Source organism: Dama dama, chromosome X (assembly GCF_033118175.1).
Source record: "Dama dama isolate Ldn47 chromosome X, ASM3311817v1, whole genome shotgun sequence".
In the NCBI taxonomy this organism is placed as follows: Eukaryota; Metazoa; Chordata; class Mammalia; order Artiodactyla; family Cervidae; genus Dama; species Dama dama.
The window spans coordinates 87,239,825-87,267,786 of NC_083714.1; the positions used below are offsets into that span (position 1 = coordinate 87,239,825).

The 27,962-nt window shown below is 41.9% G+C and overlaps 1 protein-coding gene across 1 annotated transcript in view; it reads right to left on the bottom strand.

Moving 5' to 3' along the window:
- Positions 1 to 25,337: 25,337 nt before the first annotated feature.
- Positions 25,338 to 27,962, bottom strand: part of SLC16A2 (solute carrier family 16 member 2) — a 128,202-nt gene continuing 125,577 nt past the window's right edge. Inside the window, exon 6 of the mRNA XM_061136574.1 lies at positions 25,338 to 27,910. Within this exon, the coding sequence (XP_060992557.1) occupies positions 27,690 to 27,910 (221 nt within the window). The 3' untranslated portion in view covers positions 25,338 to 27,689. The remainder of the gene's footprint in view (positions 27,911 to 27,962) is intronic.

Below are 27,962 nucleotides of genomic sequence, written 5' to 3' on the forward strand. Positions count from 1 at the left end.
CTGCCTGTAATGTGGGAGACCTGGATTCGATCCCTGGGTTGGGAAGATCCCCTGGAGAAGGGAAAGGCTACCCACTCTAGTATTCTGGCCTAGAGAATTCCATGGACTGTATAGTCCATGGGGTCATAGAGTTGGACATGACTGAGTGACTTTCACTTTCATATTGTTAATGATCATTTAAAAAACAGGAAAGCTAGGGTCCAGTTTCTTTGAAGTCTTTAACTTCATTCAATGTTTAAATCAGACTGTGCAAATAGATTACTAATAGCTATGATATTTTCTGATTGCTGTCAGGTATTTTATTAAATGTTATAAATCCTCACATTGATTCTGAGGTATATTATTGCCACTCTATTTGATAATTTGCCCAAGGTCACATAGTGAGTGGCAGAGTATTTCCAAGTCAGATCTGATTTGAGAGCTTATTTTCACAATGTGTTCTTAATTCTGCTGCCATAATACAGTCCCTAATTAGTTTTTTTTTTAATACGTCTCAAGTCCTAGAGTAATTACTTATGAGATATCATTTCTTAGAATAAACATTGGGGGAGTTTGCCAAGGAAAGTTTAAAGGGCAAATCTGAGGAGGATTAAAGATCACATAGTGTAAATTCTGTAAATCACTTTGGGCACTATGAGTATCAAGGGATTTCATTTCCAAAAGTTTGGAAGGAGGCAGGAATGCGTTTTACAAATCTTTAATGTTAATGGTCATCTCGGTCTCATTAAATGTGCTCTTGGCCCTAGTTACAACGATTTGAAATATGAAATGACTGGAAAAAAGTTGCAGCCTTTTCTCTTAGTATGCCAACTACTTGATTGGCATCCAAGTCAATGCCCTTTAAAGTTGCTTTGGGCAACCACAGGCATTTGAAGAATGTCATTGTTGCTCAGAAGATATTTGGAACTTGTGAGCAACTGAGAGAAGCAGCCCTTATTCATAGGTTTGTTCATGTTACTCCTATCCTTGAGATGAATCTTGGCTGTTTAGAAGAATTCTTTTTCTCCATGGAGATTTGCCACCAATAAGCAAATTCAGAAGAATACTATGTACTCTGAAAGCAACCAAGAGCATGGCATTTCAAGTACTAGATTTAGAATAGGTAAATTGCTACCAAGGTAAGTGCTTTAAAATGATGATCACATCTCACTCAACATTTAAACATGGAGAAATAGGATCCCTACTCACAGTTCAGTTCATTTGCTCAGTCGTGTCTGACTCTGCAACCCCATGGACTGCAGCACGCCAGGCCTCCCTGTCCATCACCAACTCCCAAAATTTACTCAAAACTCATGTCCATTGAGTCAGTGATGCCATCCAACCATCTCATCCTCTGTTGTCCCCTTCTCCTCCCACCTTCAATCTTTCCCAGCATCAGGGTCTTTTTAAATGAGTCAGCTCTTTGCATCAGGTGGCCATAGTATTGGAGTTTCAGCTTCAGCATCAGTCCTTCCAATGAATATTCAGGACTGATTTCCTTTAGGATGGACTGGTATCTCCTTGCAGTCCAAGGGACTCTCAAGAGTCTTCTCCAAAACCATAGTTCAAAAGCATCAATTCTTTGGTGGTCAGCTTTCTTTATAGTCCCAACTGTCACACCCATACATGACAACTGGAAAAACCATAGCCTTGACTAGATGGACCTTTGTTGGCAAAGTAATGTCTCTGCTTTTTAATATGCTGACTAGGTTGGTCATAACTTTTCCAACGAGAAAGCGTCTTTTAATTTCATGGGTGCAGGCATCATCTTCAGTGATTTTGGAGCCCCCCAAAATAGTCTGTTACTGTTTCCACTGTTTACCCATCTATTTGCCATGAAGTGATAGGACCAGATGCCATGATCTTAGTTTTCTGATCATTGAGTTTTAAGCCAACTTTTTCACTCTCCTCTCACTTTTATCAAGAGGCTCTTTTGTTCTTCACTTTCTGCCATAAGGGTGGTGTCATCCGCATATCTGAGGTTATTGGTATTTCTCCTGGCAATCTTGATGCCAGCTTGTGCTTCATCCAGCCTGGGATTTTGGATGATGTACCTTGCATATAAGTTAAATAAGCAGGGTGACAATATGCAGCCTTGACATACTCCCTTCCCGATTTGGAACCAGTCTGTTGTTCCATGTACAGTTGTAACTTGCTTCCTGACCTGCATACAGATTTCTCAGGAGGCAGGTCAGATGGTCTGGTATTCCCATCTCTTTCAGAATTTTCCACAGTTTATTGTGATCCACACAGTCAAAGGTTTTGGCATAGTCAATAAAGCAGAAATAGATGTTTCTCTGGAACTCTCTTGTTTTTTCGATGATCCAACAGATGTTGGCAATATGGTCTCTGGTTCCTCTGTCTTTTTTTAAATCCAGCTTTAACATCTGGAATTTCATGGTTCATGTACTATTGAAGCCTGGCTTGGAGAATTTTGAGCATTACTTTGCTAGTGTGTGAGATGAGTGCAATTGTGCGGTAGTTTGAGTATTCTTTGGCATTGCCTTTCTTTGGGACTGGAATGAAAACTGACCTTTTCCAGTCCTGTGGCCACTGCTAAGTGTTCCAAATTTGCTGGCATATTGAGTGCAGCACTTTCACAGCATCATCTTTCAGGATTTGAAATAGTTCAACTGGAATTCCATCACCTCCACTAGCTTTGTTTATAGTGATGCTTCCTAAGGCCCACTTGATTTCTCATTCCAGGATGTCTGGTTCTAGGTGAGTGATCACACCATCATGATTATCTGGGTGATGAAGATCTTTTTTGTATATATCTTCTGTGTATTCTTGCCACCTCTTCTTAGTATCTTCTGCTTCTGTTAGGCCCATATCATTTCTGTCCTTTATTGTGCCCATCTTTGCATGAAATGTTCCCTTGGTATCTCTAACTTTCTTGAAGAGATCTCTAGTCTTTCCCATTGTATTGTTTTCCTCTTTCTTTGCATTGATCACTGAGGAAGTCTTATCTCTCCTTGCTATTCTTTGGAACTCTGAATTCAAATGGGTATATCTTTCCTTTTCTCCTTTGCCTTTCACTTCTCTTCTTTTCACAGCTATTTCTATTTGTAAGGCCTCCTCAGACAACCATTTTGCCTTTTTGCATTTCTTTTCCTTGGGGATGGTCTTGATCCCTGCCTCCTATACAATGTCAGGAACCTCCGTCCATAGTTCTTCAGGCTCTCTGTCTATCAGATCTAATCCCTTGAATCTATTTCTCACGTCCACTTCTACTCTGAAAGCAACCAAGAACATGGCATTTCAAGTACTAGATTTAGAATAAGTAAATTGCTGCTGAGGTGAGTGCTTTAAAATGATGATCACGTCTCATTCAACATTTAAACATGGAGAAATAGGATCCCTACTCATAAGAAGCAGGTACTTCAATGGAAAAACGTCAGGTATTACAAAAACCTTAAAAGATACACATAGCATAATTATCCATCCCCATGGCAAATGGTATTAGAGGGGAGCATTGAGGAGTAATGGAGTGAACAAGGGCCCATCTGAATTTAGAGTTTGTTTCCTCAGCTAATAGAGAAATGTATGTTGTTCTCTCACTATGTACTAGGCATTGTGCTGGTCCAAGGTTTCTCTTCCCCTTGTTTTTGGCGGACCCAAAGCCTCTGAGATATTGTTGAATTTCTCAGTGGATAGTGTTGCTGACTGATACAAAAAACGCAGTTTCCCCTATCTATACCAAATGTTCTAGAATAGTGCTGTCTAGTGGGAATAAAATGCAAGTCACATGTAATTTTAAAATCTCTAGCAGCAACATTGTTGTTTAGTTGCTAAGTCGTGTCCAATTCTGACCCCATGGACTGTAGCCCGCCCAACTCCTCTGCCCATGAGATTTCTCAGGCAAGAATACTAGAGTGGGTTGCCATTTCCCTCTCCCTCTGCCATCTTCCTGAAGGGATTGAACCAGTGTCTCCTCAGCAGGCAGATTCTTTACCACTGAGCCACCTAGGAAGCTCCAGCAGCCATGTTACAAAAGGAATAAAGATAATAGTTGCAATTAATGTTAATACTTTTATTTCACCCATTAAATAAAAGTATTTAAATGTGATCCATATAAAAACTGAGATACTTACATTGGGTTTTTTTCATAGTGAGTCTTCATTTTACACTTATAGTATGTCTCATTTTGAACAAGGCATATTCCAAATGCTCAACAGCAACAAGTGGCTAGTGGCTACCATATTGAACAGTGCAGTTCTAGAACAATATGGGAGAGATTGATTAAAGTGGGTATTAGAGATTGATTAAAGTGCAAATGGTGTTAAGTTTTAAAAGTTCACCTGTAGATATGCACACTTCATCTGCTCATCTACACTACCTTAGAACTAAACAGACATGCTGCTAATTGTGTATCAAAACTGTGGCTTAGAATGTCTATCCAAGCTTACAAAACTACCATCTTTCTCCTCCCCTTCTGAGGTTAAAAGAATACACTGCCTACCAAAGCTTAGGCATTAATAATTAGCAAAATGGACTTCCCCTGGTGGTCCAGTGGTTAAGACTGAGCTTCCACTGCAGGGGGCATGGGTTCAGTCCTTGGTGGGGAACTCAGATCATGCATCCCACATGCCACACAATAAGGGGAAAAAGTTTGAAATAAAATATTTAAACAATTAGCAAAAAACCTTAGCTGGTTGAGGGCTCTTATGATTAAAAGTTAGGCCCATCACAACTGTAGTATTACATAGCAGCTAATAAACAGCAGTTGTTACATTTACTACATTTACTTATTGCAAAATAAGCACCCAAAGTTTAATGTAGATTCTCTGAGTTCAGTTATGTTAAAGTAATACAAATAATTTCCAAGAAGTTGCTCTGTCATCTGCATGGGTGACAAACCTATCTACCGCTCTTGAATCAGACTGCTTACTTGGAAGAAGCCAGAGGAGCACATCATTCAGCTTCTTTCAGAATCTTGGGTGTAGCCCCCCTAGATTAAAGGTGAAAATTAAGGAAGAGTCATTCTGTTTTGTCTTGGCCCTGCCCTTTCCTGGGAGAAGGAAAAGAACTGAAGAGTGTCTGAGGCTCTGTTAACATGAAAGTACAGAATTATTCCTAAGGAGAGACCAACTTGGCAACTAAGCCCAAATTCTGCCCTCCTCTCAAATTAAAAAGAAAACATCCCTAATAATACTGTCTTCTCCAGAATCTGAGTTAATCCCTTTTCTCCACATGTGAGGACCAGTAGCATCTACATTTTTAAACAGGAAAATCATTCAGCCTAATCTACTAAATAGGAACATATTCCAAGATTCATTTTGGTGCTGTTATCTAACAGCCCTTGTACAGATATTGACTTCCCAGGTGGTGCAGTGGGAAAGAATCTGCCTGCCAATGCAGGATGATCCCTGGGTCGGGAAGATCCCCTAGTGGAGGAAATGCAAACCTGCTCCAGTATTCTTGCCTGGAGAATTCCATGGACAGAGGAGCCTGACAGAGTCCATGGGGTTGCAGAGTCAGACATGACTGAGCAAAGCACAGCAGCATTGTACAGATATGGGCACTGACTAGGCCCTTTCTCTGTTATTTTTTAAGTCTGAGGTCAAAATCACCTGGGAAAAAAGATGGAGAAGCCATTCTTGTTCTTTCTCTCCATCCCACCCCAAAATGTTCCCTTCAGTTCACATGAATACCTTATAAGTTAACTGTCCAGCATATATTAACTACGCCTGGCTTAGACCTTATTTTCTGTTTAAAATGCCAGTTTATAAATCAGCCTAGAAACTTGAGTGGGCAAGATTCCTGACCCTGACATCTTTGGATGACCTGAAATATCTACACACAACTGTTACAGAGAGGTACTGGGGAACTCACTTAAAGGCACACCGTGACTTATAGCACCCACCCTCCAATCACCAGTATTGTGTACACACTTTGATTTCACTGAAAGGCTAATGTAAAGTGTCAGCATAGGCCTGAAAGGAAAAGAGAAGGAGAGATGGATACGGATTGAAGAATTGATAAATAGATGTGTTGAATACCTACCTCTTTATTGACCACTGAACTAAGCTTTTTTTTTTTTTCCCTACACTTCCCCTCTTATTTGATACAACAATTGGGGGGTAGTTGAATACTTGCATTTTATAACTGAAGTAGAATCATGAGTTAACTAATTTGTTCCAGGTCCCACTGCTAGTACTGATTGTCAAAAAAAATTTTTATTGGTATCTATGTCCCAAGTACCATTCCAAGTGTAGAGGATACAGTGGTGAACAAGACAAAGGCCCTTGCCTTCGTGGAGCTTACATTTTAGTAGGGAGGGGCAGATACATTTGTAAATGTAAATGAAGACAATGACTAAATGCTGGGGAAAAATTATATTGTATGATGTGATTATGACTGAGTTGGAATAGGGTGGTTGGAGAAGACCTCTCTGAGGAGGTGATATAAACCAATACCTGAATGAAGAGGATTAGGGTTATTCCAGTCCCAGAAAATGAGCTCTTCTCATTATTTGGAGGGAGGAAAAGGAGCAATGTTGGAGGATGGAAACGTGTAACAGATGAGTAAGGGCCAATTCTTGAGGGTTTTATAGCCCAGGGAAGGGAGATAGGATTTTACTCTGAGATGAGAAGCTGTTGTAGTCTTGATCATGGGAGTGAAGTGTTCTGATTTTAACTAAGTGGAAAAATCAAAGACAGAACTGACTCTAGCTTGGCTGCATGTTCCATAATACCACATGAGACTCTTTCTTCCCTTCGGCTTTACTTCCAAGTGTAAGTGCTGGAAAACTAAGCCCATACTACCCTGCTGAAGTACATTAAGCTTTTGATTTCTCTTTCTAGATTTCTTTGTTTTCCTAACAATGTGACTTTTATGTTATTTTATTCTAATCCGATTCGAATGAGTGTTTTCTGCCATCACTGAGAAATCCTCAAGTAATAGAACCCAATGCCACAAATATAGTGTAACAAGCTCTTCTCGCTGAAAACTAGGCTAGCATTGCTCTGTTTTTCTTTGCTAGTACCTGTAGGGGGCAGGGTTGTCCATATAATGAGGCAAAGAGACAGCTGAGTTTTAAATTTTTGTGTAGGCTAAATTCAACAAGCTCAGGTGAATCTAGTAAATTTAACATACATTTATGGATTAGCTAATATGCCTTAGCATATTATGATTGACAGTCACTCAGTTCAGCTGTCTGCATCTAGGCAGGTCTAAATTTAAACCATCCCAAGAGAATTGGTAGCTTAAAAATTGGGGACTCTGGATTGAAAGATTCCAGTTATTTATTGGACATAGGGCCCTAACCTATCCATGAGAAAAGGGGTCCCAACCTCAGTGTCCAAGTTACTAGTTCATCTTCTGGGTTTCAGATATAGAAGCCAAAGGAAAGGAAGCTCTGGGCTATAGCACAGGAAACAAGCCAAAATACATGGAAATTGGGTATTTTTCTACTTGTTATGGTGACATACATTGCTTCATTAGTCTAGTTGGTAGGTCCATGTTGTAGTCCTACTACCTCATCTCTCTGCCATGCCATCACTAATTGTTGGGATGGATCTAATGGTGACTTCATAGCCATATTCCTCCTGGACCCAAGCAGGGCTGTTTAGGGCTATAGGTAAGTGCACATGGAGCTTGACTCATTTGCAGAGGTATCTGCTCAGATTAAGCAACAAGTTTTGGGAAGAGGCCCTAGTTCAATTTCTGGTTCTAACCTTGACCTAAGTTTATGTGACAAAGGACACTGCAAATAGCATATTTGACATGGACCCTAGTCCTGTGCAAGAGAGACACTTGGCTAGGAATTTTACCTCCTAGCAGCTTTTGCCCCACTGAAACTTCCCTCTATCTTGGCTCCTTTAGAAGAATCTATTCACCTGGAGATCCAACTGAATAATTAGAATTATGTCTGGATAAAATACACATGGCCCTAGGAACTTTAAAAGGCAATACAAGTGTTCAGGTCCTTACCGATAATGAGCGGCAATGATCCTATTGAGGAAATGGCCCATGAGAGAGGTGATTTGAGGACTTAAAGGTGTAGTGAAAAGAATCCCACTGAAATGTTGTGAAGTAATTAGCCTCCAACTAATAAAAAAAAAAGAATGCATGTTTAAGAGCCAGTTAGATTCATATGCCTCTTACAAGCTGTGTGCTTTTAGATGACACATCTTCTCTGAGTCTCAATCTTCCTTTCTGCAAAGCAGGGATAATGATGCCTAACTTTGTTGGGAAGCTTAACAATCACATAGGTAAATTCCCTAGTACTTTAATGGGAGAGACATTCTATTGAGTTATTAATAGCACGGGAGAGGTGGCTGAGCCAACCTCCAATGACTGTGAAGTCTGTACATTTAATTTTGAGACATTTAGAAACTGTTGAGCTTGTGGCCTGGAAAACAACTTCAATAAAGAGGAATGCATCTGCCCAATATTCTTTGGATGCTCAAAAAAAAAAATCTAGGTGTGTGTGAAAGAAATGGGCAGGGGACAGATACAGTTGTTCTAGAATGAGATGGGACCTGTCTATTGTGAGACACGAGGGGGATAAAGGCTTCCCTGGTAGCTCAGTTGATAAAGAATCTGCTTGCAATGCAGGAGACCCTGGTTCAATTCCTGGGTCTGGAAGATCCCCTGGAGGAGGGTATGGCAACCCACACCAGTATTCTTGCCTTGAGAATCCCCATGGACAGAGGAGCCTGGGGGGCTACAGTCCATGGGGTGGCAAAGAGTCAGACACGACTGAGCAACTTTCACTTTCAGAGGGAAGAAAGCCCATGTTATAGGTACCAGGTAAACCAGGATTACACCTAATTGCCTGTGAAGCAAGAAGTCAGTGGCTAGAGTTTTGTTTCTATGGCAACTTCTTATTTTTGCTTATTCACCACCTAGCCACTATTTACAGGCTACAGCAGGGTCTGGATAGGCAAATAATTAGATACACCAGGCGCAAAACTAATGAACAATAAAACTCCCACAAGCTAAAAAAACAACCAGGGAGTTCCCTAGTGATCCAGTGGTTAGGACTCTGTGTGCTCACTGTGGAAGGGCACAGGTTCAATTCCTTGTCAGGGACCTTAAATCCTGCAAACCGAGGGCAGAGCAGCCAAAAAAAAAAAAAAAATCTGCTGGTAAAATAGGATAAGTGGTAAAACTTGCGTTCTTCTTTTAAAATTTCCATGTGAGTTAACAAGGACTCCACATGTGCTGTGTGATACTAAAAAAGAAGTCTTTGCTATAGTTGTAAAAGGGTCAGGAAGATTCCCTGGAGAAGGAAATGACTACGCAGTCCAGTATCCTTATCTGGAGAATCCCCTGGACAGAGGAGACTGGCAGGCTACAGTTCATGGGGTTGCAAAGAGTTGGACACGACTGAGAACACATGACTTCGAATAAGTATATAATAATATCTCATTATGATCTTAGTTTGTATTTCCCTAATGCAAGAAATGTTAAACATCTTTTCATGTAACTATTTGCCAAACATATATCCTCTTTGGTGAAATATCTCTTCACACTTTTTGCCTATTTTCAATTAGAAATTTTTTCTATTGAGTTTTATTTATATATTCTGGATTTGAGTCCTTTGTTAGCTGTGTGGTTTGTGAATATTTTCTCCCAGTGTGTAGCTTGTCTCTTCATCCTCTTAAGAGTCTTCTGCAGAGCAAGTTGTTACTTTTCATAAAGTCCAATTTATCAGTTTTTTCCTCTAGATTGTGTTTTTTATGTCATGTGTAAGAAACTCCTCTCCAAGCTCTAGGTCCTGAAGATTTTCTCCCATGTTTTCTTCTGAAAGTGTTATAGTTTTGAAGTTTACATTTAAGTCTATGATCCAGATATTTAGTAGGTTTTTTTTGCCTATAGATATCCAATTGCTCTGACATTATTTGTTAAACAGATTATAAACTGCTTTTGCACCTTTGTCAAAAATCAGTTGATCATGGTGTGGAACTATGTCAAGGTTTTCTATTCTATTCAACTGATCTATATAACTAGCTTACATAGCTAATACTACACACTTGTGATTACTATAGCTATATAATGTCTTGAAATCAGAGGAAGTGATTCTTCTCACTTTGTTATTGTTTTTCAAAAAAGTTATTTTAATTCCTTTACCTTTCCATGTACATTTTAGAATAATCTTGTCCATTTTTCCAAAAAGTAATCTTGTTAGGATTTTGATAGAAATTGAGTTAAAACTATCAGTTTGGGGAAAATAGGCATCTTGACTGTGTTGAGTCTTCCAATCCATGAACAGACTATGCCTTTTGATTTTTTTTTTAGCTCTTCTTTCAACAGCATTTTGACACTTTCAGCATACAGATACAGTACATGTTTCATTAAATGTATACTTAAGTATTTAATTTTCTTTGTTGTTGTTCTGTTCTAAGTTGTGTCAGACTCTTGGTGACTCCATGGACTGCAGTACGCCAGGCTTCCCTGTCCTTCACTATCTCCTGGAGTTTGCTCAGATTCATGTCCATTGAGTCAGTGATGCCATCCAGCCATTTCATCCTCTGTCACCCCCTTCTCCTCCTGCCATCAATCTTTCCCGGCATCAGGGTCTTTTCCAATGAATCAGTTCTTCGCATACGTTACCAAAGTATTGGAGCCTCAGCTTCAGTATCAAACTTTCCAATGAATATTCAGGGTTGATTTCCTTTAAGACTGACTAGTTTGATCTCCTTGCAGTCCAAGGGACTCTCAAGAGTCTTCTCTAGCACCACAATTCAAATGTATCAATTCTTCAGTGTTCAGCCTTCTTTATGATCCAACTCTCACATCCATACATGACTACTGGAAAAATCATAGTTTTGACTATATAGACCTTTATCAGCAAAGTGGTGCCTCTGCTTTTTAATGCACTGTCTAGGTTTGTCATAGTTTTTCTTCCAAGAAGCAAGCGTTTTTTAATTTCATGGCTGCAGTCACTGTCTGTAGTGATTTTGGAGCCCAAGAAAATAAAATCTGTCGCTGTTTCCACTTTCCCCCCATCTATTTGCCATGAAGTGATGGGACCAGATGCCATGATCTTAGTTTTTTGAATGTTGAGGTTTAAGCTAGTTTTTCCCCTGTTTTCTTTGTAGTTATTGTAAATACTACTGTTTTCAACTTCAGTTTCTGCATCTTCATTGATAGTATTAATATATAGAAATGTGATTGATTTATGTATGTTGGTCTTATCTACCGTCTATCTACCGTTGCTGTACATATTCTGTAAGATTTTCATAGATTCCTTAGGATTTACTATGTAGACAATCCTGTTATCTGCAAATACAATTTTGTTTCTTTCTTTCCAATCTGTATACATTTTTTCCTTGTTTTATTGCAGTGTCTAGAATTTCCAGTACTATGTTAAATAGCGGTGGTGAGAATGGGCATCTTTACCTTTTTCCTGATATTAGCAGGAAGGCACAGAATATTTCCTCGTAAGTTTGATGTTGATTATAGATGATCATCATCAAACTGAATTATTTCCCTTCCATTCTTAACTTTCAGAGAGCTCATAATCATGAATTACTGTGATTTTGTCAAATGCTTTTTCTGCACCAACTGATATTATTATGATTTTTCATCTTTAATTTATTGATATGGTGCATTATATTGATTGAATTTCAAAGATGGAAATAGCATTATATTTGTGGAATAAATACCATTTGGGCATGGTGTACAGTTCTTTATATTATTGGATTTGGCTTGTTAATATTTTGTTGAGGAATTTTGCATCTATATTCATAAGGGAAACTGGTATATAGCTTTCATTTTTGGTTATTGTTTTTGGTTTTATTATCAGGGTAATGCTGGCCTCTTAAAACCAGTTGGGGAGTGTTTTTCATCTTAAGTTTTCTGGAAAAGAATGTGTAACATTGCTGTTAATTCTTGTTTGGGTGTTTGGCAAAATTTTCCAATGAATCCATATAGAATTTTCTTTTAGAGGAGTGCTTAAATTACAAATTCAATTTCTTTAATAGGATTATTTATAGGATTATTCAAGTAATATATTTCCTTTTGATTGAATTCTATTTTTTGTTTTCTTTTGACTGAATTCTTGATTGAGTTCTTGTGGGGTTTGAGGAGATTGTCCAGTTATTCTAGTTTTTGAAGTTATAAGTGGAAAGTTGTTCAAGTATTCCATTATTACCTTTTTAACAGCCGTGTGGTCTGTAATATCCTGTTTCTTTTCAGATATTGGTGATTTAGATTGTCTCTCTTTGTATTCAATCTTACTAGAAGTTTATAAATATTATTGATGTGTTCAAAGAGCTAACTTTCTGTTTTATTGCTTTTATCTATTGTTTTCCTATTTTGCAATTTTATTGATTTCTGTGTTTTCTTTCCTTCCTTCTGCTTTCTTTGAGTTTATTTTGCACTTCTTTTTCTAGTTTCTTTAGGTAAGAACTTAGATTATTGATTTGAGACCATTCCTAATTTATAAGATAAGCAATGAGTGCTATAAACTTCCCTCTCAATACTGCTTGAGCTCTGTCCCATGTATTTTGATGTGTTGTATTTTAATTTTCATTCAGTTGTCTGTATTTTTTTACATTTATTTTTATTAGTTGGAGGCTAATTACTTTACAATATTGTAGTGGTTTTTGTCATACATTGACATGTATCAGCCATGGATATACATGTATTCCCCATCCCGATCCTCCCTCCCACCTCCCTCTCCACCCGATTCCTCTGGGTCTTCCCAGTGCACCAGGCCTGAGCACTTGTCTCATGCATCCAGCCTGGGCTGGTGATCTGTTTCACCCTAGATATGCAAAACAGAAAAAGAGACACTGATATACAGAACAGTTGTCTGTATTTTTTAAAATTTTCTTTGAGACTTCCTCTTCGATCTATGCATTGTTAAGAAGTATGTTGTTTAATTTCTACTTGTTTAGAGATTTTCCTGTTGTCTTTCTGATTATGATTTCTACTTTGATTCCATTACACTGGGAAAACACATTATGCATGATTTCAATTATTTTAAATTTATTGAAGTTTGTTTTATGGCTTGAATATTGTCTATTTTGGTATATGTTCCATGAGTGCTTGAAAAGAATGTACATAATACATTTGAATCAGTTCTAATGAGGTGGATGAAACTGGAGCCCATTATACAGAGTGGAGTGAGCCAGAAAGAAAAACACCAATACAGTATACTAACGCATATATATGGAATTTAGAAAGATGGTAACGATAACCCTATATGCAAGACAGAAAAAGAGACACAGATGTATAGAACAGACTTTTGGACTCTGTGGGAGAAGGCAAGGGTGGGATGATCTGAGAGAATAGCATTGAAACATGTATATTATCAATTGTGAAACAGATCGCCAGTCCAGGTTTGATGCATAAGACAAGTGCTCAGGGCTGGTGCACTAGGATGACCCAGAGGGATGGGATGGGGAGGGAGGTGGGAGGTGGGGAGGTTCAGGATGGGGAACACATGTAAATCCATGGCTGATTCATGTCAACGTATGGCAAAAACCACTACAATATTGTAAAGTAATTAGCCTCCAATTAATATAAATAAATGGGGGAAAAAAGGTAAAAAGAAAAAGAATGTGTATTCTGCTGTTGTGACGTAGAGTGCTTTTTAAAGTTGATTAGATCTTACTGGTTGGTAGTATTTTTAGTTCTTCTGTGTCCTTACTGATTTATCTGTCTGGTTTTTCCTGTCAATTTTTGAGATACAGTGTTGGAGTTTCCAACTATAATATTTATTTCCCTTTTATTTTTTTAGCTTTTGCTTCAACAGTTTAGGATTGCTATATCTTCTTGGTAGACTAACCCTTTTATCATTATGTTTTGTCTTTTCTCTTTTGATAATTTTACTTGGACTGACATCTACTGATATACTTTTTCCCATCCTTTTACTTTCAACCTACCTATCATTATAATATTTGAGGTGAGTTTCCTGCAGACAACATGTAGTTGTGTCATTTAAAAAATAACTCTAATCTGCTAGCTGGTTAGATCAGTTGGGTAGAGCACGGTGCTAAGAAATCCACTCTGCTAATCTCTATGCTGTTGCTGCTAAGTCACTTCAGTCATGTCTGGCTCTGTGTGGCCCCACAGACGGCAGCCCACCAGGCTCCTCATCCCTAGGATTCTCCAGGCAAGAATATTGGAGTGGGTTGCCATTTCCTTCTCCAATGCATGCATGCATGCTAGGTCACTTCAGTCATGTCTGACTCTATGCGACCCCATGGACAGCAGCCCACCAGTTCCTCTGTCCACAGGACTCTCCAGGCAAGAATACTGGAGTGGGTTGACATTTCCTTTTCTGCTAATCTCTATAGTTGATGTATTCACACCATTTATATTTCATATATTTATTGATATATTATGACTTAGGTCTTATATTCAGTTTGTTTTCTGTTTTTCCCCTCTGTTTTTTATTTATCACATTTATTCCTGCCTTCCTGTGGGTTAGAATTCTATTTGATTTTTGAGAATATCTATTTGTATTGCTTCTTTAACGGTTGATGTGAGTATTATATTATATATGCATAACTTATCACAGTCAATTGGCATCAGTATTTTACCAGTTTCAGTGAAGTGTAGAAACCTTACCTCCTTTTTTGTCTTTTCACTCTCTCCCATTTATAATATTATCTTAAATAATTTCTCTACAAACACTGAGCGCCACATCAGATATTATTATAATTTTTGCTTCAATTGTTAAATAATTTATTTTTTAAAACATAATTTAGAAAAACTGAAGATGATATGAGAAACCTGTTGTATTTACTTATTTTTTGCTCTTTTCATTGAACTTCCTTCCTTCCTGACATTTCAAGTTTCTTCTTTTGTCACTTCTTTTCTGCTGGAAGAGTTTCCTTGACCATTCTTTTAGGGTAACTCTGCTGGCAACAAATTTTCTTAGTATTCTGTCATCTGAGAATGTCTTGAGTTCTTCTTAATTACTCAAGAATTTTTTGCTGGATATACAATTCTGAGTTGATAGTTCTTTTTCTTTCAGTACTTGAAAAAATTTATGACTTCTTCTATCTCCCCACCATGGTTTCGGATGAGAAATGTACTGTCATTCTAATTGTTTTTTCTCCTATAATTACGGTGTCATTTTTCTTTCACTGCTTTCAAGATCTTTTTTTGCTTGTGTTTAGTTTTCACATTTGACATTATGTATTTTAGCATAGATTTCTTTGAGTTTTTCCTGTTTGGGGTTTGCTCAGTTTCTTGAACCTGTAAGAAAGTGTCCTTTACCCAATTTGGGGAGTTTTCAGTCATTAAATAATGACTTTGGAAACTTTTTCAGCCCCACTTACTTTCTCCTCTCTTTCTGGAATTCTGATTACATGAATATTAGATCTTTGTTGTAGTTTCAGCAGGCCTCCTCTGACAGTGTGCCAGTGAGAGAAGGGGTACACTGCATCATTACTGTCAAGTCGAGGTATTAACAGATGTCCAGGTTTCCACTGGGCCTTCATTGATATACAGATGGTGAAGGGCTTATCATTACTGCTTTTTGGGGTTCATTTCAGGCACCCACTAGGCTTCCTCTGATATCTGCATGGCTTCAAGGGACAGGGGTGCCTCATTACCATTTCCCACATTTTTCTGCCTGACTGGGATGAAAATCTGGACTCTATATTTGGCTTTCTGTGACACCACCATGGTGATGGAAGGGAGCAGTGCTTTGTTTTGGCATGATGAAGGTGGAAATCTAGACTCTCCACTTTGCCTTTTCTGGCTGTGGTGGGGCCACAATTTTTCCAGTGGTGTTTGACTGTAGTAGAACAGTCATTATATAAAATTTTTCTATCTTTCTATACTGTTGCTTTCCTGATTCTTTGGCTAGAGAGAAAAAAAAAAGATTTCATTGGACTTTATATGTCATGCCCATTGCCATTTATGGGTTTCTAGCTTCTCCATCACCAACTCTGGGATATTAAGGCAAAATAGAAACCTACAGCACTCACTTCAAGTGAATCACCCCTCAGGTTCTGCCTCAGGTTCTTCAGTCCTACCTGGTCTGTGTTCTTCTCTCCAACTTACAGAGTCATCTTAGGTTTTATTTATATATGTGCTGTGCTTAGTTGCTCAGTCGTGTCCGACTCTTTGTGACTCCGTGGACTGTAACCCGCCAGGCTTCTCTGTCCATGGGGATTCTCCAGGCAAGAATACTGGAGCGGGTTGCCATACCCTGCTCCAGGGGATCTTCCAAGGCCAGAGATTGAACCCAGGACTTCAGCATTGCAGGCGGATTCTTTACCAACTGAGCCACCAGGGAAGTCCTTTTTGATGTATAATACCCAGCAATTAAGCTGTTCTTCTCGAAAACCAGACCCAGAAATTTTAGTAGTCTTTGAGGTACCTCTGTAAATCCCCCAAAGAGTCACAGAGTACAGTATGAAAATTACTAGATCAGAAGCTCTCCACCATTTCACTTTTGATCTTTGGGTCTTTGATTTCCTCGTGGTAGAACAGCCTTTAACTGTGTTGACCAAGGATTGTGAAGAAAGTACTTGGTTGACTAGAAATAGGGAATTAAGGTAAGTTTTTTTAATAGCCCTTGTGTTCTATCATTATAATGTTTAAGGTGCTTCTGAAGTTTACTAGTTATAACTATGTACACAGCTACTGAACTGGAACTAGCTTTGCCTAGAACTTGACTTTCTATGAAACTTGCCTCTCTCTGATTTCCAGGCCCAGTCATTGTGGTTGACAGGTGAGTCCTAACCTTGGATCCCCTTGGAGGGATCTGATTTGGATGCCTGAAGCTATTTACCTTGAAGGAAAGGCTTAGGCTAGGATTTATCAGGATCTGGGAATTTAGAGCCCACCAAAAATATGGTACTGAGAGGTGGAGGCTGCTGGATGACAAAAAGCTCTCTTGCAGATATAGGGAATCCCTCAGCTGGGGGCAGGGGAGATGAGGAGGAGGGTAAAGGTCACAGTTGCTGAGAGGCATATATAGGACAAGTCCACCTCACTGAGGTTTGTGGTCAGGGTTTTAGGCATGTTCTCCACTTTTCCTTTCCCTGGGTGCTACCTTGTAAGCTCCCTTACTCTTAATTGCAGGATATTTGCTACCCCTGCCCCACTCCTGTCCACACTGAATCCCCTCTCTATAGTTTGGCAAAGTGTTAGAAGTTGAGAAGAGAGGGAGCCTCTGAGCTAGTTGTGCTGACTACTTAGACACATGAATCCTTTCCCAAGAAAGCAAGGCCTCCCAGGAACTGGTCCTTGCCTCCTCTTCCCTCATAACTAGACCAGACAAAGGGTCCTTTGGGGGTCTATGAGCAGTTAGAAAGGTCATGGAAATTAGCCCTCACTGATGATAATTTTATTGAATAATAAGAGAAAGACTGAGGGAGTAAGGCATAGGAGAGCTGTTTGGAGTTTTATCCCATTTTGACCCATTCATGGATCACAGCCTTGTCATGGAAAAGGGGTTTGTATAATTCAATGAAGCTATGAGCCCTGCTGTACAGGGTCACCCAAGATGGACGGGTCATAGTGAAGAGTTCTGACAAAACATGATCCACTGTAGGAGGAAATGGCAACCCACTCCAGTATTCTTGCCATGAGAACTTCATGAACACTATGAAAAGGCAAAAAGCTATGACATGGGAAGATGAACACCACCACCCCCCAATTTGGAACTGTCCGGTTTGCTACTGTGGATGAGTGGAGGGCAACTACTAATAATTCCAGAATTAATGAAGTGGCTGGGCCAAAGCAGAAATGATGCTCAACTGTGGATGTGTCCAGTGGTGAAAGTAAAGTCCGATGCTGTAAGGAATAACATTGTATAGGAACCTGGAATTAGGTCCATGAGTCAAGGTAAACTGAATGTAGTCAAGAAGGAAATGGAAAGAGTGAACATTGACATCTTGCTGCTACTGCTGCTGCTAAGTTGCTTCAGTCATGTCTGATTCTGTGAGACCCCATAGACAGCAGCCCACCAGGCTCCTCTGTCCCTGGGATTCTCCAGGCAAAAACACTGGAGTGGGTTGCCATTTCCTTCTCCAATACATGAAAGTGAAGTGAAAGTTAAGTTGCTCAGTTGTGTCCAACTCTTCGAGACCCCATGGACTGTAGCCTACCAGGCTCCTCCGTCCATGAGATTTTCCAGGCAAGAGTACTGGAGTGGGTTGCCATTTCTTTCTCCAATTGACATCTTAGGAATCAGTGAACTAAAATGGACCAGAAGGGTGAGTTTAATTCAGATGACTATTGTATCTACTACTGTGGGCAAGAATCCCTTAGAAGAAATGGAGTAGCCCTCATAGTCAACAAAAGAGTCCAAAATGCAGAACTTGGGTGCAATTGCAAAAATGGCAGAATGATCTGGGTTCGTTTCCAAGACAAACTATTCAACATCACAGTAATCCAAGTCTATGCCCCAACCACTGATGCTGAAGAAGCCAAGGTTGACCAGTTCTATGAAGACCTACAAGACCTTCTAGAACTAACATCAAAATAAAGGGGGGGGAGATGTCCTTTTCATCATAGGGAACTGGAATGCAAAAGTAGGAAGTCAAGAGATATAACAGCCAAGTTTGGCCTTAGATTACAAAATAAAGCAGGGCAAAGGCTAACAGAGTTTTATCAAGAGAACACGCTGTTCATAGCAAACAACATTTTCCAATAAATCAAGAGATGACTCTACACATGGACATCACCAGATGTTCAATACAAAAATCAGCTTGATAATGTTCTTTGCAGCTGGAGACAGAGAAGCTCTATACAGTCAGCAAAAATAAGACCTGGAGCTGACTGTGGCTCAGGTCCTTATTGCAAAATTTAGGCTTAAATTGAAGAAAGTAGGGAAACTCACTAGCCCATTCTGGTATGACCTAAATGAAATCCCTTCTGATTATACAGTGGAGGTGACAAATAGATCCCAGGGATTTGATATGGCAGACAGAGTGCCAGAAGAACTATAGACTATGAGAACTAAGAACTATGCTTGTAACATTGTACAGGAGGCAGTGACCAAAACCATCCCAAAGAAAAAGAAATTTAAGAAAACAAAATAGTTCTCTGAGCAGGCTTTGGTGGCTCAGTAGGGAAAGAATCTGCCTGCAGTGCTGGAGACGCAGGAGACCCAGGTTTGATCCTTGGGTTGGGAAGATCCCCTGGAGGAGGGTATGGCACCCCAATTCAGTATTCTTGCCTGGAGAATCCCATGGAAAAAGAGCCTGGCAGGCTACATTGCATTGGGTAAAAAAAAAAAAAAAAAAAGAGTTGAACATGACTGAGCGACTGAGCACAAGGAGCCTTTACAAATAGCTAAGAAAAGAAGAGAAGTGAAAGGCGAGGGAGAAAGAGAAAGATATACCCAACTGAATGAAGAGTTTCACAGAATAGCAAGGAGAGATAAGAAGGCCTTCTTAAATGAACAATGCAAATAAATAGAAGAAAACAATAGAATGGGAAAGACTAGAGATCTCCTCAAGAAAATTGGAGACTTCAAAGGAACATTTCATGCAAGGATGGACAAGATAAAGGACAGAAGCAGTAAGGACCTATTAATAACAGAAGCAGAAGAGATTGAGAAGAGGTGGCAATAATACACAGAACTATACAAGAAAGTCTTAATGACCTGGATAACCATGATGGTGTGGTCACTCACCTAGAGCCAGACATCCTGGATTGTGAAGTCAAGTGGACATTAGGAAGTACTACTCTGAACAAAGCTAGTGGACATGATGGGATTCCAGCTGAGATATTTAAAATCCTAAAAGATGATGCAGTTACAGTGCTGCACTCAATGTGCCATCAAATTTGGAACACGCAGCAGTGGCCACAGGACTGGAAAAGGTGAGTTTCAATCCAATCCCAAAGAAGGGCAATGCCAAAGAATACTCAAACTACCATACAATTGCCCTCATTTCATATGCTGGCAATATTATGCTCAAAATCCTTCAAGCTTGGCTTTTGCAGTCTGTGAACTGAGAAATTCCAGATGTACAAGCTAGTTTTGAAGAGGTAGAGGACCAGAGATCAAATTGCCAGTATTTGTTTGATCGTGGAGAAAGCAAGGGAGTTCCAGAAAAATATCTACTGCTTCATTGACTATGCTAAAGCCTTTGACTGTGTGGATCACAAACTGGAAAATTCCTAAAGAGATGGGAGTATGAGACAACCTTACCTGTCACCTGAAAAACCTGTGTGCAGATCAAGAAGGAACAGTTGGAACTGGACATGGAACAACTGATTGGTTCAAAATTGGGAAAGGAGTACTCAAGGCTGTGTATTGTCACCCTGCTTATTTAACTTATATGCAGAGTACATCATGAGAAACGTGGGGCTGGATGAGTCACAAACTAGAATCAAGATTGCAGGGAGAAATATCTGCAACCTCAGATATGCAGATGATACCACTCTAATGGCAGAAAGTGAAGAGGAGCTAAAGAGCCTCTTGATGAAGGTGAAAGAGGAGAGTGAAAAATCTGGCTTAAAACTATATTAAAAAAACTAAGATCATGGCATCCAGTCCCATAACTTCATAGCAAATAGAAGGGGAAAAAGTGGAAGCAGTGACTGATTTTATTTTCTTGGGCTCCAAAATCACTGCAGATGGTGACTGCAGCCGTGAAATTAAGAGATGCTTGCTCCTCGGAAGGAAAGCTATGACAAAGCTAGACAGCATATTAAAAAGCAGAGACATTACTTTCCTGATAAAGGTCCATATAGTGAAATCTATGTTTTTTCCAGTAGTCATGTACAGATGTGAGAGTTGGACTGTAAAGGTTGAGTGCTGAAGAAATGATGCTTTCACATTGTGGTTCTGGAGAAGACTCTTGAGAGTCCCTTGGACTGCAAGGAGATCAAATCAGTCAATTCTAAAGGAAATCTGTCCCAAATATTCATTGGAAGGACTGATGCTGAAGCTGAAGCTCCAATCCTTTGGCCACCTGATGTGAAGAACTGACTCACTGGAAAAGACCCTGATGCTGGGAAAGATGGAAGGCAGGAGGAGAAAGGGACAACAGAGGATGAGATGGTTGGATGGCATCACCAATTCAATGGACGTGAGTTTGAGCAAATTCTGGGAGATAGTGGAAGACAGAGGAGACTGGTGTGCTGCAGTCCATGAGGTCACAAAGAGTTGGACACAACTTAGCGACTGAACAACAACAACAAACAATTTTGAGGCAAAGAGGAACCCAGAAGACAATATTGTATGCCCCCAGGGAAAGGCAGATCAGAGATTCCCAATTCATCTTTCACATTCTCCTCCCTGTCCCATTCCCTCCAAAAGAGAGGCTGGGATATGTGGTTAGGGGTGCACATGAACTGTTGCTCAGCTTTTGCTGCTTTCTATGCCTTTACCTTGGGACTGTAGTGCCACTCACTACCCAGAGCCTTCCTTGAAGGGTAGATTGGGCCTGAGGAACAGCAGGTACTAACTCCAGGAGTAGCAAGCAGGCTTTCTGAGAAGTCAAGGGAAAAGAAAGACTCACTTACTTCCATACTTTCTCTGAGGTGCAGTGGAAAGAGGCTTGGAGAAGGAGTTTGAAAACTGGCACTCAGTTTTTTCTGGGGCTTACTTTCCCTATCTGTAAAACAGACACAGGAGTAGCTGCCTTCCAGTGTTGGGGTGAGGGTCAGGTGTGATGAGAGATATAGGAGCACCTATGACCTGTAAACTGCACCTCCTAACAGGTGAAGATACCCTGTTATCATTAAAGTGTCCTCAGTGTCCAAATATGCCGGGGGAAGGCTCTTGTGTTCTTGGAGCTCAAGGATGAAAGGAGTATGTCTGTGCACATGTATGTGGGAGGGGGGCAAATGGGGAGGCAAAGTAGCTGGAAAGTCTTGGACTGACAGGAGGAAACTCTGGCCTGCAGTGGAGATGGTTGCCCTGTCCCCCTCTTTCACCCCTTCTTAGGCAACCAGCTGAAGGAAGTAGGTTGTTGGAGAGTAAGGTGGAGGAGTGTTGGGTGGGGAGCAAATTGAGGGGGCAGGTCTTAGAGTTAACTTGTTCCATTCCTGGTGGCCTGTCCATGTTTTAAGGAGGGTTCTGAACCCTAGGAAATCCTGCTAGTTCACCTGTGTGAGCCTAGGGCATCTGGTGGGTGCTCACCTTCATCTTGAGTAGGATCTGGGGACACTGTGTTGGGAGAGCAGGCCTGAGTTAAGAGCTCCAATCAGCCAGCGTGGTTGTCCCTTGGGGTTCTGGGACAACTTTTATGGGGACAGCCAACCCAGGGTTGGAGGTTGGAGAGGAGAGAGAGGAGGATAGCTGCTCTGGGCCAGAGCAGAGCATTTTCTGGAGGTAGTTCTTACTTCTAGTCCCCTCATACCGGCAGGCCTCCTGCCTGGAATCTCTTGCATGTGAACATGCTAATTCATTTCAGTCATGTCCAACTCTTTGCAACCCTATGGACTACAGCCTGCCAGGCTCCTCTGTCCATGGAATTTTCCAGGAAAATACTGGAGTGGATTGCCCATTTCCTCCTCCATGGGGTCTTTCCGACCCAGGGATGGAACCCGCATCTCTTCTGTCTCCTGAATTGGCAGGCGGGTTCTTTACCACTAGCACCACCTGGGATGCCCTTAGGTCCTTGCTAGTTGCAGGTTGACCCTCCCATCAGGACCTTGGGGACAGATCTGGTAGGGAGTTGCTGGGGGGGGGGGTGTTATTGGACGGCCCAGACAGAATCACCTCCAGGTTTCTCTACCCAAAGCTCAATGGGGGCGACAATGCTGCAATCCCTGGAGGTGGTGGCCCGGGTAGGGCAGTGGGAGTGGGGGACTGAGGAAGAGCTGAGGTCAGGACATGTGCAGCTGCTGTCTATCCATCTGGCTCCCCAGACAGTTGGCAGGGCCCGGAGTTGGGCCCTCCCACCTTCCTTCCCACCCGGTTCCTCTGAGAGGGAAGGCTTGGTTTTCCTGGATGGGTCTGATTCCCATTTGAGTAGCAGGGGCAGATGCGTCTCAGTTGGCACTTCTCCCTGGTTCCGACCCCTCCCAGACAGGGAAATGGATGGAAAGCCATGGAGGGGGAAGAACCACCCACCACCCTGCTTAAAGTGACTCTAAGTCAGTGGCAGGACCAGGAGAGCAGCCAGGGCCGGTGAGCTGCCCCCAACCCTAGCCCCATCTCCATCCTCAGGCATTCTCCAAGTGTGGAGTGGGCATGAGGATCTGGCGGGAAATGGTGCCGGTTAGCATCCTCATCTGCGGATCCCACGGCCCAATCCCCAGTCGTTGTGAGGGCAGTGTAGGGTGTGTGTGTGTTGGGGAAAGTAGAATAGCGGTCGCCCCGCCCCTTTCTAGTTCCCCATCTCTGGGGCAGGTAGGACAGGGGAATGAGGAGGCCCTGGGCCAGGGTTGTCGGACAGCCGAAGTCAGACCCCATGTCGACTGGCTAGCAGGAGCGCCCATGGGTTAGCTCTGTCCTTCTCTCCCTCCAGCTGGACGTGGGTTGACACTTGTTAGTCGTGAGCAATGGACTAATTTTATCTCACTCCAGCTCAGCAAGAAACCACTGCTGAGGAGAGTGTAGTTCTTCTGAGAGGTTCTGGCCGGAGGAGGCCAGTCGTAGGGCGAAAGGGGGGAGGAAATGCTGAGGCCTCCATCCTGGAAGGGGCGTGGTAGCCCCTGCCTGTGCCAAAGGCTTTAAGGTCCATAGGCTCCGGGTGTTGGGGTCCAGAAGAGGAAAAGGCATCTTGGAAAGCAGGTAGTTCAAATTCCTTCTTGTGTTTCATCTCTCTCTTTTTTCTTCACATCTGTTCCTTTCATTCTTGAAATCCCTGGGTTCTAGCAAAGTGCCTGTCAAAGCAGGTCCCTAGAAAGTATTACTGAAATGATTTGAAAACCAGGCATGGAACTTTGCTTCTGGTGACCACTAGAGAGAGCTGAAACGCAAGATTTGAAAGGCCTTCTAAAGTAAAGCCTTCTCAATGCCTGCAGAAGTTGGGTATTTAATCCCTTTTCTTATTCTTCTGGAGTCTTCTCTAAATTTCAGCTTATTAGAATTTGAACTTGCTTCAAGGGCTGTGGTTCAAACCAGCACACACCCTATCTAAGCACCAGCTGTCAGATACCACGGTTTTGCTGGAGGCACCTGTAATTCCTGTTAGCTGGCCTGCTCTGCTGCTGTGAAGCAGCAGGGAACTGCTGATTGCCTCTTCAGACATGAAAAGGCCCTAGAGGAGAGCATATGCTCATAAAAATTATGGGATTCCACAGCTTTGAAATCTAATGATCCTGAGTGATCAAACACAGACTAGGGCCTTGTGGTTCTTAAAGGAGGGATCGAGGGGGCAGCAGACCTTGGGTGGGAGAGCCTGGGGCCAGGCAGCAGAACAGAGTAATTAGTCTCAGTGGGGAGAGATGAGGCTGGCAGCTTGAGGATGTCTGCACTGAGTCAGGGGGGAAACAACAATAGCCAAGAGCTGGGTGGTAAACCACCTTCTTGCAAAGGAAACCAGTCCTCTCCACTCTTCTCCTGTCCAGTGTATAGCCACAGGGAGATGGGCTTTATTTGTATGTCTTGGGTTGCTGAGGCTAGAAGGGCAATAGGTGGGACCAGCTCTCCAAGGCTAAGGCTGCATGAAAGTCTGGAATGGCTTGAGAAGAGAGAATTCCAAAAGTGTATGTCAGTTGGAAGTGAGAGTTAATTGTGAAAAAATGGGCTATGCTAAAAGTCAGATTTGGCTCAGATTTCATTTTTGCTTGGACCTGGTCCTGCCAACACTCATTTACAGATGGGTTCGATATATAGTTGTTGAATGAAGTGGGCAATTTATTTCCCCCTCCTTGTGTCAGTTTCTTCATCTGTGAAATGAGAGGTTTGGACTGGACTGGAAGTAAGTGACCTTTGTTCAAAGTTTCAACCTACTCTGTCACTGATGAACTCTGTGAACCTGCTGCAGTGCCTTTTATCCAGACATTAGTGTCCCCAGTTAAATTCAATGCAGCGTATGAACAACAGAGATTCTAAGGATACGTTTGTTATTGCTGTAGATCTCTCTTCTGTGTTACCCTCAATTTTAGGCTGCTGCTTGGTTATTTAACCCAACTATACTAGTCCCTTCAAGTTACCCCATCAATAACAAGGGAGAAGAAAAGGGGCTTTCACTGGATTATTGGCAAGGTCTTTGATAGTTTTCAGCATGGCATTCTTGTAACAAGGTGGTAGCCTTGATGGGGCCTCCACTCCAACTCAGCCATTAACCATGTTCTCATTTTGTGAAGTAAACACTTTTTTACTTCAGAGCTCCCTAAAAATCCAATCCTGAATAGTTCACCCAACTTCACCCAACCCTATATAGCTCCTTCTCCGATTTCTGCTCTCACAGAGTATAGACCCTGGCAGAAATTTGATGTGACATGATTTCAGTTCTGAAGCTAAACCTCTGCTGTTAACCAGATTAGGACTATTTCACCAGTGTAGGCAACATACACACCAAAGCTGGATTTTTAGATTTCTTTATTTTGTTCCAAACCTTTTGAGTATTTAAATGTCCCAGATCTCAAGCTCCCAAGTTTTGTTCATTCTCTTTGATTTAACTGTAGTGCATAAGAAGCTGCATCTTACCCTAAATATTAATACTGTGCTGCTTTCACCAACCAACATTCTCCCCAAAAGCGCACAAGCACACACATGCACATGTACATGTGTGGAAGAAGTAAACTGACACCCTGCCATGTTATATGACACCTGATAGAGCAGATTTGGGACCCGTGAATGTCTTTCCTTCATCTGGAGAGAAGTGGGTGGCAGCCTGATTCTTAAGAGCTGTCCACACCGTGAGTAACAAAAGAGGCCCTGCAGAACTGCCCTCAGGTGAGTTGGTGGGGGTGGGCAGGGAAGAATGGAATCAGGAGCTTTGTTGCTCCAATATTTTCAGTGGCTTCTTCTGGGAGTTACAAAGCTCCTGGGGCCCAGCTCCTCCTGTTCCACTGCTGTTTGGGATAACAGGGTAGTAATTAGGCAGGCCCCTTCATATTCACAGAGCCAAGAACCAATGGGTTTTCCTTTGGGGGGTTGATAAGAGCTGGACTGGGACCAATGGAGGGGGCTCCAGAGTTTGGCCTTGAATGAAGCCATCAGAGGCCAACCCTGCCCCAGCTGCCTGTCTGTAACGGAAAAACTCATGGGTGGGGGGACCACTGTCTTCTTTGGAGCTCCTCAGGGGCAACCTAATCCTCCTGGCCCTGGGACGGCTCTGGCTTGGAGTAGCAAGTCACTGTTAGCTCTAAGTGACAGCCAAGGTGCCCGGTGAGAAGGTTATGGTAACAGGAATACAACAGAAAAATACCTAGAATGGGAGAGACACAAAGAGGCTGAATGAAGGAAGTGGGTGAGCTCCTAATAAGGTGAGTTGTGCTAGCTGGTCACAGCCTGGCTGGAAATTCTTTTCAGCAAGAGTGCCAGCCAGAGCCTAGGCATAGGGAAGCACCTGGCACCTACTTCAGAGGATGAAGATGGTCCAGAGTCTATCTTTCTTGGCACCTTTAATTCCCACTAACCAAGTGGTCCAGGATGCCCAGCATGGGGGACACATTGGGTAGTAAAGGCTGTGATGGTTTGCCCTTCCTAAAAGAAGTTTTCCAACCCTATGTGTAGCTGCTGCCTCTACATTTGGGGGATTCAGGTTGGAAATAGGATTTTCCCTCAAACAGTTATTTTCCTGGCTTGGCCCAGGTGAAAATGTTGACCTGTCATGAATAATGAGCGATGGAGGCATTGGTCCTTCCCCAGGTCAATAATTATTGCCCCTCCCCCACCATGCCATTCCCCCTGTCATCAGTCTCCCTCTACCTCCTGAGATGAGAGTAATTTCTTCACATTTTGACAGGTGGATATAAGGATGGGGAGTGGGGACAGCCTGCAGGTTAATGCATTAGCCCAGAAAATCTGTAAAAATCAGTGAATGGAACTTTATAGTGTTTAAGGTCCCTTTCCTCTGTGATATTATATTATTCCAGTCAATGATTATAGAAGCTTGAGCCAAACAGTGAGATGTGGCTCAGACTGAGATGAGTGGAATTGATGTTAGTGTTAGGGGTGGGTTGGGCCAAGGTGAGGGTTGATTGGCCCAAGCTCTGGGTCCCTCCTTTCTTCAAGCACCCATTAGGCTATGACAGTTATGAAAAGAAATAGAGGTGAATGAGAAGGGAGAAGAGGCAATAGAGGAAGAAAAGGAGGAAGGAAAGGAGGAGGCAGACTGTTAACTAACCTTATGATGGAGAGACTATCTATACACTTGTAAAATGATGTCACCCACACCTCTTGGGAAGCCACAGCCCTCAGAGACACTGAGGCTAAACAAGATTCCTTGTGTCATTTTACCTCTATGCCCTTTCTGCCACACCTCTCAATGGTTCCTAAGGACAGATGTCAAGGAATTCCTCAGCACACAGAGATTTAGATCTTCCCCCCAGGCTCCTGGGGACACAGTAGCACCTTTGGCAGCTGCTTTTAGTGGGTGACTAACAAGCTGGGCCAGGAATTCCCATCCTTCTCCTCCCCCAAGAGTTACAAAGTTTATGGAGAGGTTTCAAAGGCCAGGGAGTGATCCCAAGCTTTCCTAGAGCCTGGAAGGAGATGACCCTGGCAAGTTTAAAGATAATCATGGGGAGAATTTGGTTAATGAGTTTGGAACACTTGGAGCTTTGGCTCCAAGGGGATGGTCAGGTGGCTGAAATGCTGTGTGTGCGGGTTTGGGAACAAGTGTGCTGGTGGCAAAAATGTAAATGCCGAGCAGGGCAAGGTGAAGGGAAAGGTTTGGGGAGGAGCACACGATGGCAAATAAAAGGCATTAGATTGGTTCCTCAGGGGTAGAGGAGCCCGGCAGCAGCTCTCCATTGGGGTCTGGGTCAGGGGTCAACATCTTATCCTTGCTGGAATCCCTTTGCTCTTTCTTGAACATCCTTTGATGCATCAGAGGGACGAATAAGAGGATTACTGCCCCAATGATTGGGGGTACACCGGCAAAGTAGAAGGCCACATGATAGTCCCCAAAACAGTTGCGGAGGAGGCCTGAAAAGTTAACAGAGACAAGTCAAGTTTAGCTTTGCTCTACTATACAAAG